This window comes from Triturus cristatus, chromosome 12, assembly GCF_964204655.1.
Source record: "Triturus cristatus chromosome 12, aTriCri1.1, whole genome shotgun sequence".
NCBI classification, from domain to species: Eukaryota; Metazoa; Chordata; class Amphibia; order Caudata; family Salamandridae; genus Triturus; species Triturus cristatus.
In genome coordinates this window covers 61133448-61147669 of record NC_140595.1, presented here as the reverse complement: position 1 = coordinate 61147669, position 14222 = coordinate 61133448, and the positions used below count along the sequence as shown (strand labels likewise).

The 14222-nt window shown below is 45.1% G+C and overlaps 1 protein-coding gene across 2 annotated transcripts in view; it reads right to left on the bottom strand.

The window, feature by feature from the left end:
- Window positions 1–14222, bottom strand: part of SCAMP4 (secretory carrier membrane protein 4) — a 72660-nt gene that overhangs the window by 41263 nt on the left and 17175 nt on the right. For both annotated transcript variants that reach the window (XM_085639459.1, XM_085639460.1), the window contains exons 2-3: window positions 10379–10541; window positions 9406–9534 (exon numbers count right to left, since the gene is read on the bottom strand). In XM_085639459.1, the coding sequence (XP_085495585.1) occupies window positions 9406–9534; window positions 10379–10385 (136 nt within the window). In that variant the 5' untranslated portion in view covers window positions 10386–10541. The remainder of the gene's footprint in view (window positions 1–9405; window positions 9535–10378; window positions 10542–14222) is intronic.

Sequence of the window (14222 nt, the reverse complement as noted above, 5' to 3'; positions counted from 1 at the left end):
GGTATGCAAACAAGAACTTTCTATTTGCAGCAGCGCTGTGTTGCAGTGTTCCAGGATTTTTTTTTCAAATATTGGCAACTATGAACGCCTTAACCGCAGGTTGGTATTCAAACAGTTACGTATGAAAACCAAATTGCGACAGTGTGTACATGGGCCAGAATGCGCCTTGAAGCTTCAACAAGTAGTAGTAAAGTGCTATCGAAATAGTGCAATATCTCAACTCTGCCCCTCAGTCAACCATATGAAGACACCTGGAAACCTAATTAAATGCAGTCTGCAATGGATACCCCAAAATAGTGCCCTGAACCTCACACAACCAACAGCGCTGGAAGCCCATATTACTGACATATAGCGCAGAACAATAATACCACTTATATATCTTTATATAATAAAAGAGGGATATGGATGTTAAAAAGGTTTCAGAAAGGTTAATTCCCCAGGATAATACACATCAGGGCACATGGGGCGAGCCTGCATGTACCATAGGTAGTGAGAAGGGTTAGCACCTGGAGTAGAGGGTTCAGGCAGGGGCGGCAGCGGAGAAACAGGCGGGTGTATGTAGGAAGAGGCCTCTATGGAGCTGATATCAGTGCACCAGAGGGACGCAAATGAGAGAGAGCGAAGACAGATATGACGGCAACATATAGGGCCACAGAGGGAGAGCAGCCAAGGGATCCTGACAGAAGAGAGACATATGAGGGAATCAAAAGCGAGGTATGGGGGCACATCAAAAGAGGCAGATATGGGAGCACGACAGACGGGAGACACTGGGAGACTGGTATAACGACAAAAGAGGAAAGGCTGATACGGGGGCACCAGAGGAAACAGAGAAAAGGCTGATACAGGGACAACAGAGGAAAGGCTGATACGGGGGAAACAGAGGAAAGGCTGATACAAGGCAACAGAGGAAAGGCTGATACAAGGCAACAGAGGAAAGACTGATACAGGGGCAGGAGCGGGGAGGCAGGAGGGTAGTAGAGGAAAAGCAGATATAGGGGTAAAGGGCGTGCTTGAGGTACGCATGGTAAAGGTGGTATTTTGTGCGTGCATAGCTAGAAGCTGGAATATTTGCCAGTGTACACCACAGGCAGCCAACACGTAAGGGATAGGTAAGGTATGCAGGCCTAGGGTGAGGGCAGCAGACGAGGAGGATAAGTGGAACGGGTAACGGGCAGGAGGAATAAACAGCTTCTTGTTGCCGGTAGGGGGTTTCCATTGTAAGGAGTGCTATAACAGCTATAGGCTGTCAGACACTGCATGGTATGTGGAGATTGTTCAGTTGAGGGAGGAAGGTGAACGGGAGGGGGGGGATTCATGCAGAATGAATAGTAAGACCTGCTGGCTACTCACAACGAAGGCGCTTCTTTTTTGGGCCCATTACTTTGTGCGTGGTGGATTTGCGCACAGCTTTTGAGATGGCGGCGCTGTGATCTGAGTTGGACTGTCCCGATGTCTCCGTCTTTCCTTATCTTTAGATTTCAATAAAAATATTTTAGGAGAAAAAAACAAGGAACCAATATTTTGTTTCCTTTTACATAGTGTGCACTGCTACAGTAAATGAAGGTACGTGCGGTGTATATGCTGTACCGTCTTTAACTCATTATGTTTGCCCCCGCGCATATTTCTTTTCATCTCTTGGTGACCCGAGGCACCCAGCAAGAACATGCAGCGCGACCTACGCGATAAATACATGGGCAACTTTACTTTCATTTGGAAGTGTGTTTTTAAGCGGCATAGGAAGCTCGCCTTGTGCCGCTATGGGGCCAGCTCTGTGCCTTTTACTCAAGCCTGGTTTTCATTTGGGCTTCTAGTGCCTGACCGAACTGCCCTATCATGTCTCGTGCAGGGAGTTTAGGGCGAGGTACAGTACGTTGCAGTACAGTGCATCAATGTGTCACCGGCTTCCCGGCATAGGTTTCAGCCCTACCTGGCTTGGACTTCCAGCGGTAAAGAGGTCCATGCTGCTGATACTTCGCTTCCTCGCCCGGGCTCCCCCACCGAGCCGCCATCTTGGACTCTTAATTTTCTGCGAGTTCGACTGGCAGCAGCATACGGAGAAAAACACGTGGGGCAGCTGCAAGGGGAGGTGCGGAGTCTATCAATGCAAACATAGAGAGTAACCGGCAAACGCCGAGCCGCCATCACTGTTGGTGGTGTATTAATTCTGTCTAACGTTGATTAAACAGATGCCGCACCATTCAAATCTGGCAGTTAACGCCATATTGGAGGTGGCATTTCCCGTAAACAAACTTTTACTGAGCGATGAGTTATTATAAACAAGGAAATCAGGTGGACAGCTTTCACTGTTCACCCGCGGTTGTAATGAAAATCAAGCATATGCGCAAAAAGACACAAGTAAGACTGGGAGTGCCTGAAGGGGGTGGGTGTGCCAAATAGTCACGGACTGCGGAAGGGAGGGGGAGGGATGGGAAGAAAGTAGTCTGCAGTAAAGGGGCTGATAGCCATGGAAGGACACAAATGACGACATGGCTGTCATGGGGAGGGACTAACAAGCTGAAAACAAATCAAAATGCAGCATTTAAGATGTACGCCAATCCAAAATATGGGCGGAGAGTGGGCGGAGCTTAAACGAAAGCTTCCCTGCTATAGTGTATACTGCATGTCTCAACGAGACAGCGCAAGCGCTGCCTAGGCGAGACCTAAAAAGCGGCGCACTAGAGTAATTTTGTAGGGAACATTCAAGGAGGTGCTTCAGAAGACTGAAGCCACCAGGCTTCATAGTTCATTCCGATGAAAGGGCTTCAGGGCTTTTGCCTTCTCGAGAAATATATACATTCCAGGGATGCAACAGAAGGGGCCTGTGGCATGTGCGGGTTGTGTGCATCTCTAAAGCCGTGCCCCAACTTGCCACAAAAAGACACTGGTGTCCTAGGTCTCATATGAAACAATTCCTTCTTGCGAACTTATCTAATCTTCCTTTCCATGAAAGCTCTACCATACCGAAGGTAGAATGGGAAAATATAACATCAAAACAACTGCTGCAAAACCCTCCAGGAGAATTCACAGAGGAAACCTTCCTTTCAATGTCGGAGAGAGAAACCTTCTCTGAGGGTGACTCTGAGGCAGAGATCTGGAAGAAGCATTGTTGTGAATCCTACTGGCTACTCCACTAACTTGGGACCCTGCAGCATCGGGGCTAAAGCCTCACCAGCAGCTACTCAGCGATGGACCTCCGGAAAATCTCAAGAGCATGGACAGTTCATCGACAATATAAGAGATGCTTAAACTAATCAGGACATTCATGCACCGACTTAACGAAACTGAACACATTGCATCACAGACAGCCAGATACACAGAAGTTCTTTCAGTCCCAATTCGGTTTCAAAGTGAAAGAGAAGCTCTTTAAAACTGGCAAAGGAGGAATAATTTGCAAGTCTTTGCCATAAAGGAGGAAGTGATAAAGGAGACCCTCAAGGGCTTTATGACAGAATTGCTAACTAAAGCTGTTTGGGTTCTAAAAGAGTATAACTTCACAAAATGAATTTAGAGCGCACATAGCATCCCACTGCAATCATTCAAAGACACTTCTACAACGCGCCCGTTTACTATTCATTTCCAGCACTATGGCCTGCTCGACCCTCTATGCAGGAAAGGCGGCTCACACAATCCAATAGGAGTAGACGACAAAACTTCTCACATGCCACAATAGATAAATGCTGGCATGTGAGAGGGATGATTGAAACGTTTAAAGCTAACCATGTAGAGGTAGTTGGACAGGAACGACTAGACTATTAGTGATTTATAAAGGCCAAGCAACTGTTTACTTAATCTGAGCTGGCAACAACCGAAAAGGATTTTTAAAAAAAGGCCGAACAGAGCAGGCCAGGTGTGGAGTGACAGAAACGGGAAAGTATTGACAAGGAGAGTTAGTCTTCTGTCAAGACAATCCCAACATGCTTCTATAGTTGCAACCCTAAATGTATCTGCTGCAAGTAAAAAATACCTTTCAGAACGACATTTTTAGATTTAGATGGAAGTCTTCGATAAAGTCAATTTCGAAGCCAATTTTAAATGCAGGGGGCAGAATGAGAGAGTGCTAATGCAAAGTTGTTATATAAATGAAAGCAGGGTGTAGATGGCCCTCAGTGGCTGCAGGAGTGCGGGTAACCAAATGAGCAGGAGATCCAGGGAAGGTCCACACACTGAGAGCAGGGGAAAGGGATATGGGAGGGCAGTGAGGTGGCTTTCAGAGAGCATGACGGTGCAGGAGAAGAGCAATGGGTACAAAATCGGCAAAAAAATATATATATTCGATAATATATATCTACTTTGTAATGACAAGCTTAATTCACCTATATGAGATGTTGACTTGAAATAAGAAAGACAAATAGCACCGCGTGATGAGGGAACTCCAAGCATTTCCCTCCAATAATCCTTTGTCTACTGGAGTGCCATCTTTCTAAAGAAAAAGCCGCAAAGCTTCAGGGCTCTCTGATTTGCAAACATTACCTTTGCTCTTGCTGCAAGATTTCTGTCTGGGGTGGAAGAATGGGGGCGAAAGGGTAGTAATAACAGTTCTTAATCCAATATTGATGGACGGAAAATCCAAGCCCTATGAGCAGTAGCCCAAATCAAAGTTTGTGCTAAATGGGTAACTCTCTGCTTCCTCTGTGAAGCAAACATTGGCAGTGCACGGTTTGTCTAAGAGACTGCAACAGAACTAGCGTAAAATCACTTTAAAGTAGCGCATGAATAATTAAAACCTAGAAAATAAACACCATTTGCATAGGATCACGTTAGAATCATAAACCAAGAGGTGGTTTAAATTTTAAGGAAGCCTTAGAAATACTGGAGTTTCCGCTCTGGTAACCTTAAAAAAAAGCGGCTCACTAGAGTAATTTTGTAGGGAACATTCAAGGAGGTGCTTCAGAGGACTGAAGCCACCAGGAGTCATAGTTCATTCCGATGAAAGGGCTTCAGGGCTTTTGCCTTCTCGAGAAATATACACATTCCAGGGATGCAACAGAAGTGGCCTGTGCGGGTTGTGTGCATCTCTAAAGCCGTGCCCCAACTTGACACAAAAAGACACTGGTGTCCTAGGTCTCATATGAAACAATTCCTTCTTGCGAACTTATCTAATCTTCCTTTCCATGAAAGCTCTACCATACCGAAGGTAGAATGGGAAAATATAACATCAAAACAACTGCTGCAAAACCCTCCAGGAGAATTCACAGAGGAAACCTTCCTTTCAATGTCGGAGAGAGAAACCTTCTCTGAGGGTGACTCTGAGGCAGAGATCTGGAAGAAGCATTGTTGTGAATCCTACTGGCTACTCCACTAACTCGGGACCCTGCAGCATCGGGGCTAAAGCCTCACCAGCAGCTACTCAGCGATGGACCTCCGGAAAATCTCAAGAGCATGGACAGTTCATCGACAATATAAGAGATGCTTAAACTAATCAGGACATTCATGCACCGACTTAACGAAACTGAACACATTGCATCACAGACAGCCAGATACACAGAAGTTCTTTCAGTCCCAATTCGGTTTCAAAGTGAAAGAGAAGCTCTTTAAAACTGGCAAAGGAGGAATAATTTGCAAGTCTTTGCCATAAAGGAGGAAGTGACAAAGGAGACCCTCAAGGGCTTTATGACAGAATTGCTAACTAAAGCGGTTTGGGTTCTAAAAGAGTATAACTTCACAAAATGATTTTAGAGCGCACATAGCATCCCACTGCAATCATTCAAAGACACTTCTACAACGCGCCCGTTTACTATTCATTTCCAGCACTATGGCCTGCTCGACCCTCTATGCAGGAAAGGCGGCTCACACAACCCAATAGGAGTAGACGACAAAACTTCTCACATGCCACAATAGATAAATGCTGGCATGTGAGAGATGATTGAAACGTTTAAAGCTAACCATGTAGAGGTAGTTGTACAGGAGCGACTAGACTATCAGTGATTTATAAAGGCCAAGCAACTTTTTACTTAATCTGAGCTAGCAACAACCGAAAAGGATTTTAAAAAAAAGGCCGAACAGAGCAGGCCAGGTGTGGAGTGACAGAAACGGGAAAGTATTGACAAGGAGAGTTAGTTTTCTGTCAAGACAATCCCAACATGCTTCTATAGTTGCAACCCTAAATGTATCTGCTGCAAGTAAAAAATACCTTTCAGAACGACATTTTTAGATTTAGATGGAAGTCTTTGATAAAGTCAATTTCGAAGCCAATTTTAAATGCAGAGGGCAGAATGAGAGAGTGTTAATGCAAAGTTGTTATATAAATGAAAGCAGGGTGTAGGTGGGCCTCAGTGGCTGCAGGAGTGTGGGTAACCAAATGAGCAGGAGATCCAGGGAAGGTCCACTCACTGAGAGCAGGGAAAAAAGGATATGGGAGGGCAGTGAGGTGGCTTTCAGAGAGCATGACGGCGCAGGAGAAGAGCAATGGGCACAGAATCAGCAAAAAAATATATATATTCGATAATATATATCTACTTTGTAATGACAAGCTTAATTCACCTATATGAGATGTTGACTTGAAATAAGAAAGACAAATGGCACCGTGTGATGAGGGAACTCCAAGCATTTCCCTCCAATAATCCTTTGTCTACTGGAGTGCCATCTTCCTAAAGAAAAAGCTGCAAAGCTTCAGGGCTCTCTGATTTGCAAACATTACCTTTGCTCTTGCTGCAAGATTTCTGTCTGGGGTGGAAGAATGGGGGCGAAAGGGTGGTAATAACAGTTCTTAATCCAATATTGATGGACGGAAAATCCAAGCCCTATGAGCAGTAGCCCAAATCAAAGTTTGTGCTAAATGGGTAACTATCTGCTTCCTCTGTGAAGCAAACATTGGCAGTGCACGGTTTGTCTAAGAGACTGCAACAAAACAAGCGTAAAATCATTTTAAAGTAGCGCATGAATAATTAAAACCTAGAAAATAAACACCATTTGCATAGGATCACGTTAGAATCATAAACCAAGAGACTGCGGCGGTTTAAATTTTAAGGAAGCCTTAGAAATACTGGAGTTTCCGCTCTGGTAACCTTAAAAAAAAGCGGCTCACTAGAGTAATTTTGTAGGGAACATTCAAGGAGGTGCTTCAGAGGACTGAAGCCACCAGGCGTCATAGTTCATTCCGATGAAAGGGCTTCAGGGCTTTTGCCTTCTCGAGAAATATACACATTCCAGGGATGCAACAGAAGGGGCCTGTGGGGGTTGTGTGCATCTCTAAAGCCGTGCCCCAACTTGCCACAAAAAGACACTGGTGTCCTAGGTCTCATATGAAACAATTCCTTCCTGCGAACTTATCTAATCTTCCTTTCCATGACAGCTGTCAGCAGGTTCCTAGAAGGCCTCCATGCAGAAAATCGCGACGGCTAACTACAACAAACGCCCCTACTAGCGCGTCATCACTGCTTGAATGACACGGCCAACTCTCAAGAAGAGACCGCGCATCCGTCCACGCGCAGTTGAGTGAGTAGTGTCATCCCGTTTGACCACTGCAACAATTTCAACGCTCAACCTCCTAAGAAAGATTTTTGTGAGCCAGCTATCTAGATAAAGAGATGTTAAGGTTTATGGAATATGACAAGATTAGAATTTGCTCCAGGAATATGTGTGAGCTTAATATATCAATGCAAAAAAGTGCAGTTTCAAAAAAGTATTCTTATCCCATTAATATTTCGTGCAAAACTTTTGAATGTAATAACATTATTTTCAGTGCAACGAGCAAAAGAAAGTAATAATTCCAAAGGCCAGTGCTTAGTTTGTGCCAGTGGAGGGCACTGGAAGTCGTTTTTGGAGTCAAAGACTTATTTTGCGTGCTCCTTCTGTAGCCCAGAGAAAAGGTCAGGTGAGAGAGATGGAGACAGTAAATCCTCGACAGAGGGCCGTACAGGTGAAAAAGAATGTGCAGGCGTGCGATAAGGCGACGGGTGGTGAAAGACAGAGGCACGGAGTGCAAATAAATCTACGCAGCCTTAGCATTCGGCGGGGTGGGCTCCTAAGAAAACCTCCGCGTTGACACTTGCGTCGCTGCCTGAAGCAGCATCCGAACTGGGAAACACCGCGTTAGCACTCACAGCTCTAAATTGGATTCTGAAACTATCACCGCGCACTCGGATGGGAGTTGAACGTTAGACTTGGAAACAAAAAGCACAAGCATTGGCATATGCTTTCGCGGCCGTGCGGCTGAGAAAGTGATCGCGATCAAACATCAAAGCGGCCGTGCGGCTGAGAAAGTGATCACGATCGCGATCAAACATCAAAGCGAAAGTAATCGCGGTCAAGCGCGGCGCGCGCGCCCGCACACATGCACTGTAGTTCCAGGCTAGGCTGGTAGCACTTTTTGGAGCCCTCTCAATAAGTCTCGCCAGACCAGCGCATGCGCTGGGTCAGGCGAGACCTAAAAAAGCATGCTGAAGTTTAATAAGAAAGCAAAGGATTGCTTTCTGCATTCAGGTTGTGTATGAGCTAAAAAATTAAATGTGTGACTATTCAGGATATGTTAGAGAAGCAAAATAGTCCCTCCTGCACCACAGTGCAAGCACTTCATAGGAGGCAAAACTATACACCAATCGGGGAATATTATGAGGTGGGGGAGTAATTACCACTACTGTGGGAGAAGCCGAGGCCAACTTCAAGGGTATTTTGAAGAATTGGTACCAACAGATGTTGCAGACAACTGCACGGTGACGTCAGACATAACCTGCGACTGTTGATCACATGGCAACACTGTTGTACAGGAGCAGCATACGTTGAGGAATGCAGGCCAGCGGAACAAATGAAGGGAGGCAAAAAGCAAGGTCACTAAAGACCCAATGATCACCAGCACAATGCAACTTTGTGGCAATGTCAACAAGGCAAGCAAGCAGAGAGCAATAAAGACGTGAGCAGAGGAAGAGAGGCATCCCGCACATTGCAACGTGGAACAGATGTCAGGAGTGGCATCATGTAGGCACCGCCTCTCTAGCACGAACTGTAGCTACTGAGAAGCACGGGAAATGAGCACAGGGGTGGAGGGTGCGGTACTAGAAATGTGGTAATCGGGTCATCATCGGAGCTAGCTTGTCGTATCAGCTTTGGCCGTACAAGTAAATATTTCTGCCAAACTGTATCCTGTTTGTTCAACAAGTTTCTCACACAAATCGTGGCAAGTGCATTTGTTGGAGTTTACCACTTCGAATTTTTGCTTTGCCCCATTTTTAAACTCCTATTTATAAAGCATGCTACAAACTAACAACTTTTAGATTATTAAAAAGATGTTACCATTATCTATGCACCATGATAGGCAAAATGAAGTAAAGAAAGCAATACTCATCACACAGCTCTGAACAGAGTAAGTATTAATCCACTGAACTACCTTTCCTGGTACTCCAGTACCTGGGCTGTTAAAAATCTACTGAAGTACTTACTTCTGGTAACAATATTGTGCATGATACTTACACATCCATACGCGGTAAATCTTTATGACCAGCCCCCGGTGGTCAATGGGGATTTCACCTTCAAAGTTCTGGTAGAAGCACGGTTTCAGGCGAACAAACTTTGGCAGTGGAGGGAAATTATTGACCGGCTCTGCAACAACAACAGAAAATGGAGTTACAATGTATGAAGCATAAAAAATAAGTCTGCCATCCAGATGGGAGAACTCCGACTGGTCTCTCTTGTGATTCTCCAGAGAGTTCTGGTCAGACTATGCCTTCTCTGCTGGAGAGCTCTCTTGTAAAGAAATGGCTATGCTGAATCCATGGCCTTTGGAAGCTGGGAGCATGGTTTTTCTAAAGCAAGGTGCTCTCAGCACTTAACGTATATACTTTGGCAGAACACTTCAATGTCCTATCAGGGTGTCGGGACAGCTGCAAGCATGAGGGATATGCTCACAGTCCACGCCAGACAAATCTTCCCAGAAGCGCTCTTACATCTGGATCAGAGATATGAATGAATGCATGCATGCTTAAAGCATTTGCTCTTAACAACTGTTCGGGAACCCAGGACATCTGGTAGATGTATACTTTCACAAGTGACTAGAAAGGTTTACTTTCAATAAGAAATCTTAGTCACACACTGGCCACGCAATAGGCCTTTTTCATAAGCACTTGTTTATATTTGATTTTATTTAGAAGGAAAGGTGTTTTCAGTATGGACAGCTACTCTTTGGAACTCCCTCACCATACCCCCTCCTTGGATATCGATAGGTTTGAAAACAATCTACAGTATAGGAAGGACGTAAAGTTGTGGCTACTAAGTCAGTAGTTGCCGGGTCACACTTTTGCTGTGTTTTCCTCGAGCCCTGGAGGAACGAAACCCAACACCGCCAACAAAATCAAACAACACAAGATGTGAACATACAATAAACACAATAAAGACATTTCAAGACTACTATCAACGTAATCAGTCTGTAACACTTGGGCTTTCTTACCTGCCATGCCAGCCAGACAGTAAGCTTGAATTTAGATTAAAAAGCAGCACTCCGGCTTGAGACGAGAATAAAACACGGAAGTCGAAGTGGAGGCCGAGAAGGCCTGGATTTCACACATTCATTTTGTTCTTCTGCAGCTGCAGTTCAGAACTGGGTTGGGATACTGTACAAAAAAATACCTTATTATTGCCAATTTTATAACATGTACATCTCGATACAAGTACAGTGTATGTGGTTAATCACTAGTCGCCGGCTGTGCTCATTTGGGTGGAGTCATTAAGAATCGAAGAATTTGACTAGCACCAGATAATGGAGAACAAGCATTATCTGTGGCCAAAAAATTAGTGAGGCAAAACAAAACGCAAAATACAGTGTGAGCAAAATAGAAGTGTGAGCAGTGCTCACTGTTAAGTAATCCTGGACCCTGCAGAAGGTCAATAAATTGAACTTGTGGGAGGGAACTTTCTAAGGGAGAGAGGATAAAATAACTACTGCGGGCTTTGAAAAAAGGAAACTCACCCACCACTAGGCTGCTAATACCAACAGAGACCGGGGATGAGACTCCTAGAAAACAAGATTATTAATCTTAATGTCAACCCCTTCTCTGCTTGTTTATCTATGGGACAGCATCTGAACACAGTGTGTGAGAGCCTCGCACTGAACACCATCTACTTCAGGAGAGCATAACAGAGACATATGTCAATATACCACCAAGGAGGCTCAAAATACCATCTCTGACATATGCCAGGCCTGCCATGGGACCTCTAAGTGGGTCTCCAAGGTGGCATCCAAAAGACTACCATCAAACAGATGCATGACATTACCACGCATGCCTTTACCACCTTTCCATTACAACGCACTGCCTTTACCACGCAAACCTTTACCACGCATGCCCTTACAACTCAAGGTAAGTATATATAAAGTAAGTGTATATATATATATATATATATATATATATATATATATATATATAGATATATACATATATTTTAAAATGGAGGAACCTCCCCCATTATTTGTAAATTATAAAAAATAAATGTTTGACCCTCAAACCTCTATTTTTTGTTACCTTACCATCCTAATCCCTCTTCCACCCCTAAACCCTAAAAGTACCTGTACCACCCTAAAAACACCCTTACCACCTATATTATATATATACATATACACACACACACACACACATATATATATATATATATATATATATATGTGAAGAGAGCAGGTTCCCAAAATCCAGCATGTAGGCGGAAAACGGTACAGACCACAACACGCTGAAAAGTATATTTCGTGCAAATTTATTCCAAGTAGATCGGCATGACGCGTTTCGGCTGCGTTCCCACGGCCTTGATCACACATATATATATATATATAGTTGATGCAACTTTGACCGTAGAGTAACGGGTCCCTGCTGCCCAGGTTCTCAGTACCAGTGATCTTTCCCTAATACTGTACACGATTTGCACAACTTCCGCCTCCCCATGTAAGTCCCTAGCAACTGGTACCAAGGGCATGGGGACGGAAGAGGGTCAACAGGGCCATGCTAACTGCCACTGCCGCCTGCATGCCTTGGTGCAGACAAAAATGACAAAGTCGACATGACACAATGCCTGTGACATGTCAAAGCAGCACTACCTAAGGTATGGGTAAGTCGCCCCTCTAGCATTCCTTACAAGCCCTAAGGCAGGTTGCACTATATCACACGTGTGGGCGTATCTGCATGAGTAGACATGCCCCTACAATATTTAAGTCTATTCTTAATAATGTAAGTACCAGTGAAGCGATATAGGGCACATGGGTTGGAAACTTAACAACTCCAGTTTCCCAGCACCATGATGGCTTCACTGAACCCATGAGTGTTTGGTACCAAACAACTCTTCTTAATAAACCCACACTGATGCAAATGTGGGATTAATTAAAACATGTACTCATAGGGCACCTCAGAGGTGCCGCCTGAAAACCTACCAACCCTGGTGTGGTCTCTGACTAGCTTTAGGCAGACTGCTACCAACAGACAGGTTTCTGAACCTCTGGGTCAAGAGCCCCTGCTCTCAGAGCCCAAAAACAAAGCCCATCATGTGCAGAGATGTCACACCTCCTCCCCCAGGATGGGCCAGAGCTCAAGGGAAGCTTCAAAGGCCTTGCTGCATTTGTTATGCAACATCAGCCTCTGCTGCTAGCAGCAGATGGCAGCCTCCAGTTCAAACCTCCACTTTTGGCAGGAGAACCAGTGGGAAAACTAATAGGTGGTGTGCCCCCGTTCACCAACTCTACCCCTCAGATGCTGAAGGCAAAGTGAAGCATATTTCTCAGTGGCCACCATTTTGAAGATGGTGAGACTCATCCAAAGAGGGATAAGGCTAAAGCACCTCCTGCAGAAGAGTGGCACAATAGGGGGTGTAGACACTCCAGGCAAGAGACCCATTGGTCCCTACCGGTCACTCTCCTATAACACCCCTAAATCTAGTATTTAGGTGGCACCCCCAGACCCTGAAATCAGATTTCAATTACATATGAAGAAGAGCCATGCAGCAGCGAAGACTGAAGACACCAACTGAGTTAGGCACAGCCCTACCTGCCTGAAGAAGAGCGACTTCCCAGCAGACTAGCGACCTCCAGAACCCTGGGAGAACAGCCTGCCTTCAACAAAGACTCCTAATTTCCAGTGGACAGTGGACCTGTCCAGAAGAAACCGTCTGCAAAGAAAAAGAACTCAGCCCCGAGAAACCACAAACTCGCCTCTGGATCCACCTCTGCATCCGACGCCCACAGCCCAAGTCCAAGTGTCCCACCAGTCCTGAAAAGGTTCCCCAGCACTTCTGAGCCTGAGTCCACCATGGGCAGACACCTGCCGGACTCCACCTCAACATATATATATAGATGGATAGAGGAGATGTATGTGTGTGAACACCTACCTTATATAAACTTACCATGCCGTTGTAAAGGCATATGCACGGTAAAGGCAATGTGTATTAACGGATGTGTGGTAAAGGCATTGCGTTGTATTGCCTGCGCAGTAAAGGCTGTTTCCCCCGTCAAGCATGTCTGCCAAGCTATCAGGGCGGGCAGAGCACTTAGTCGATTCCGCTGTTTACTTACTGTGTGCAAATAACCTGCACCCAAGTGCACAATTTTACAGCGTTCAAGATTCCCAACTCTCCAGGAAACATTAGATACATAACACACAAAGCGGATAAAGCTAAAATAAGCTATTGGAAAGGTCCCTGCTTAGAAGATTTGGTGCCACTGCCCCAGTTTCAAGTACTAAAAGGTTAGAGAAGGAAAAGCCTTGGGAAAAATGAAGACGTGGACCACAGTCAATGAATTATTTGAACATTAATAGAGAGGTGTGTTTTTGTTCTGTTCCCTTGCACTCCCCTTTGTATCTTCCAGTCTTCTACATGTGCACTCACGCACTTTTATTAATTGAGTGGTGATAAGGTTGTATACTTTGACAGATCTGCGAATTAAAACAATGAACTTTAATTACTGAAGTAACATGGTGTGGAAGCATTTGTGGAACGGTTCAAGTCAGGGGTACCCGTGGATAGACTGTGTCCACCCACTATTTTCATACGGTGGAAACCGCCCACTCTGCCAAGAAGTTGGCCCCCACAGAAATGTGCTGAACTCGTCCTGGTGTAGGTTTCAGACACCGAGACACTTTCAGCAGCGCCTGCACGTTGTTTGCTTTCCTTACGAGCAGTACCCTGCAGGCAGGGAGGGGTCTCCGTTATTTTAAATGCCAGCTTGGCCAAAGCCCATTTTAAGGGCCATCAGGGTTTCTTTTGTTGACATTTCCTAGGTGGAGTCTCACACCTAGATGCAAATGCAATGGAGGGGAATC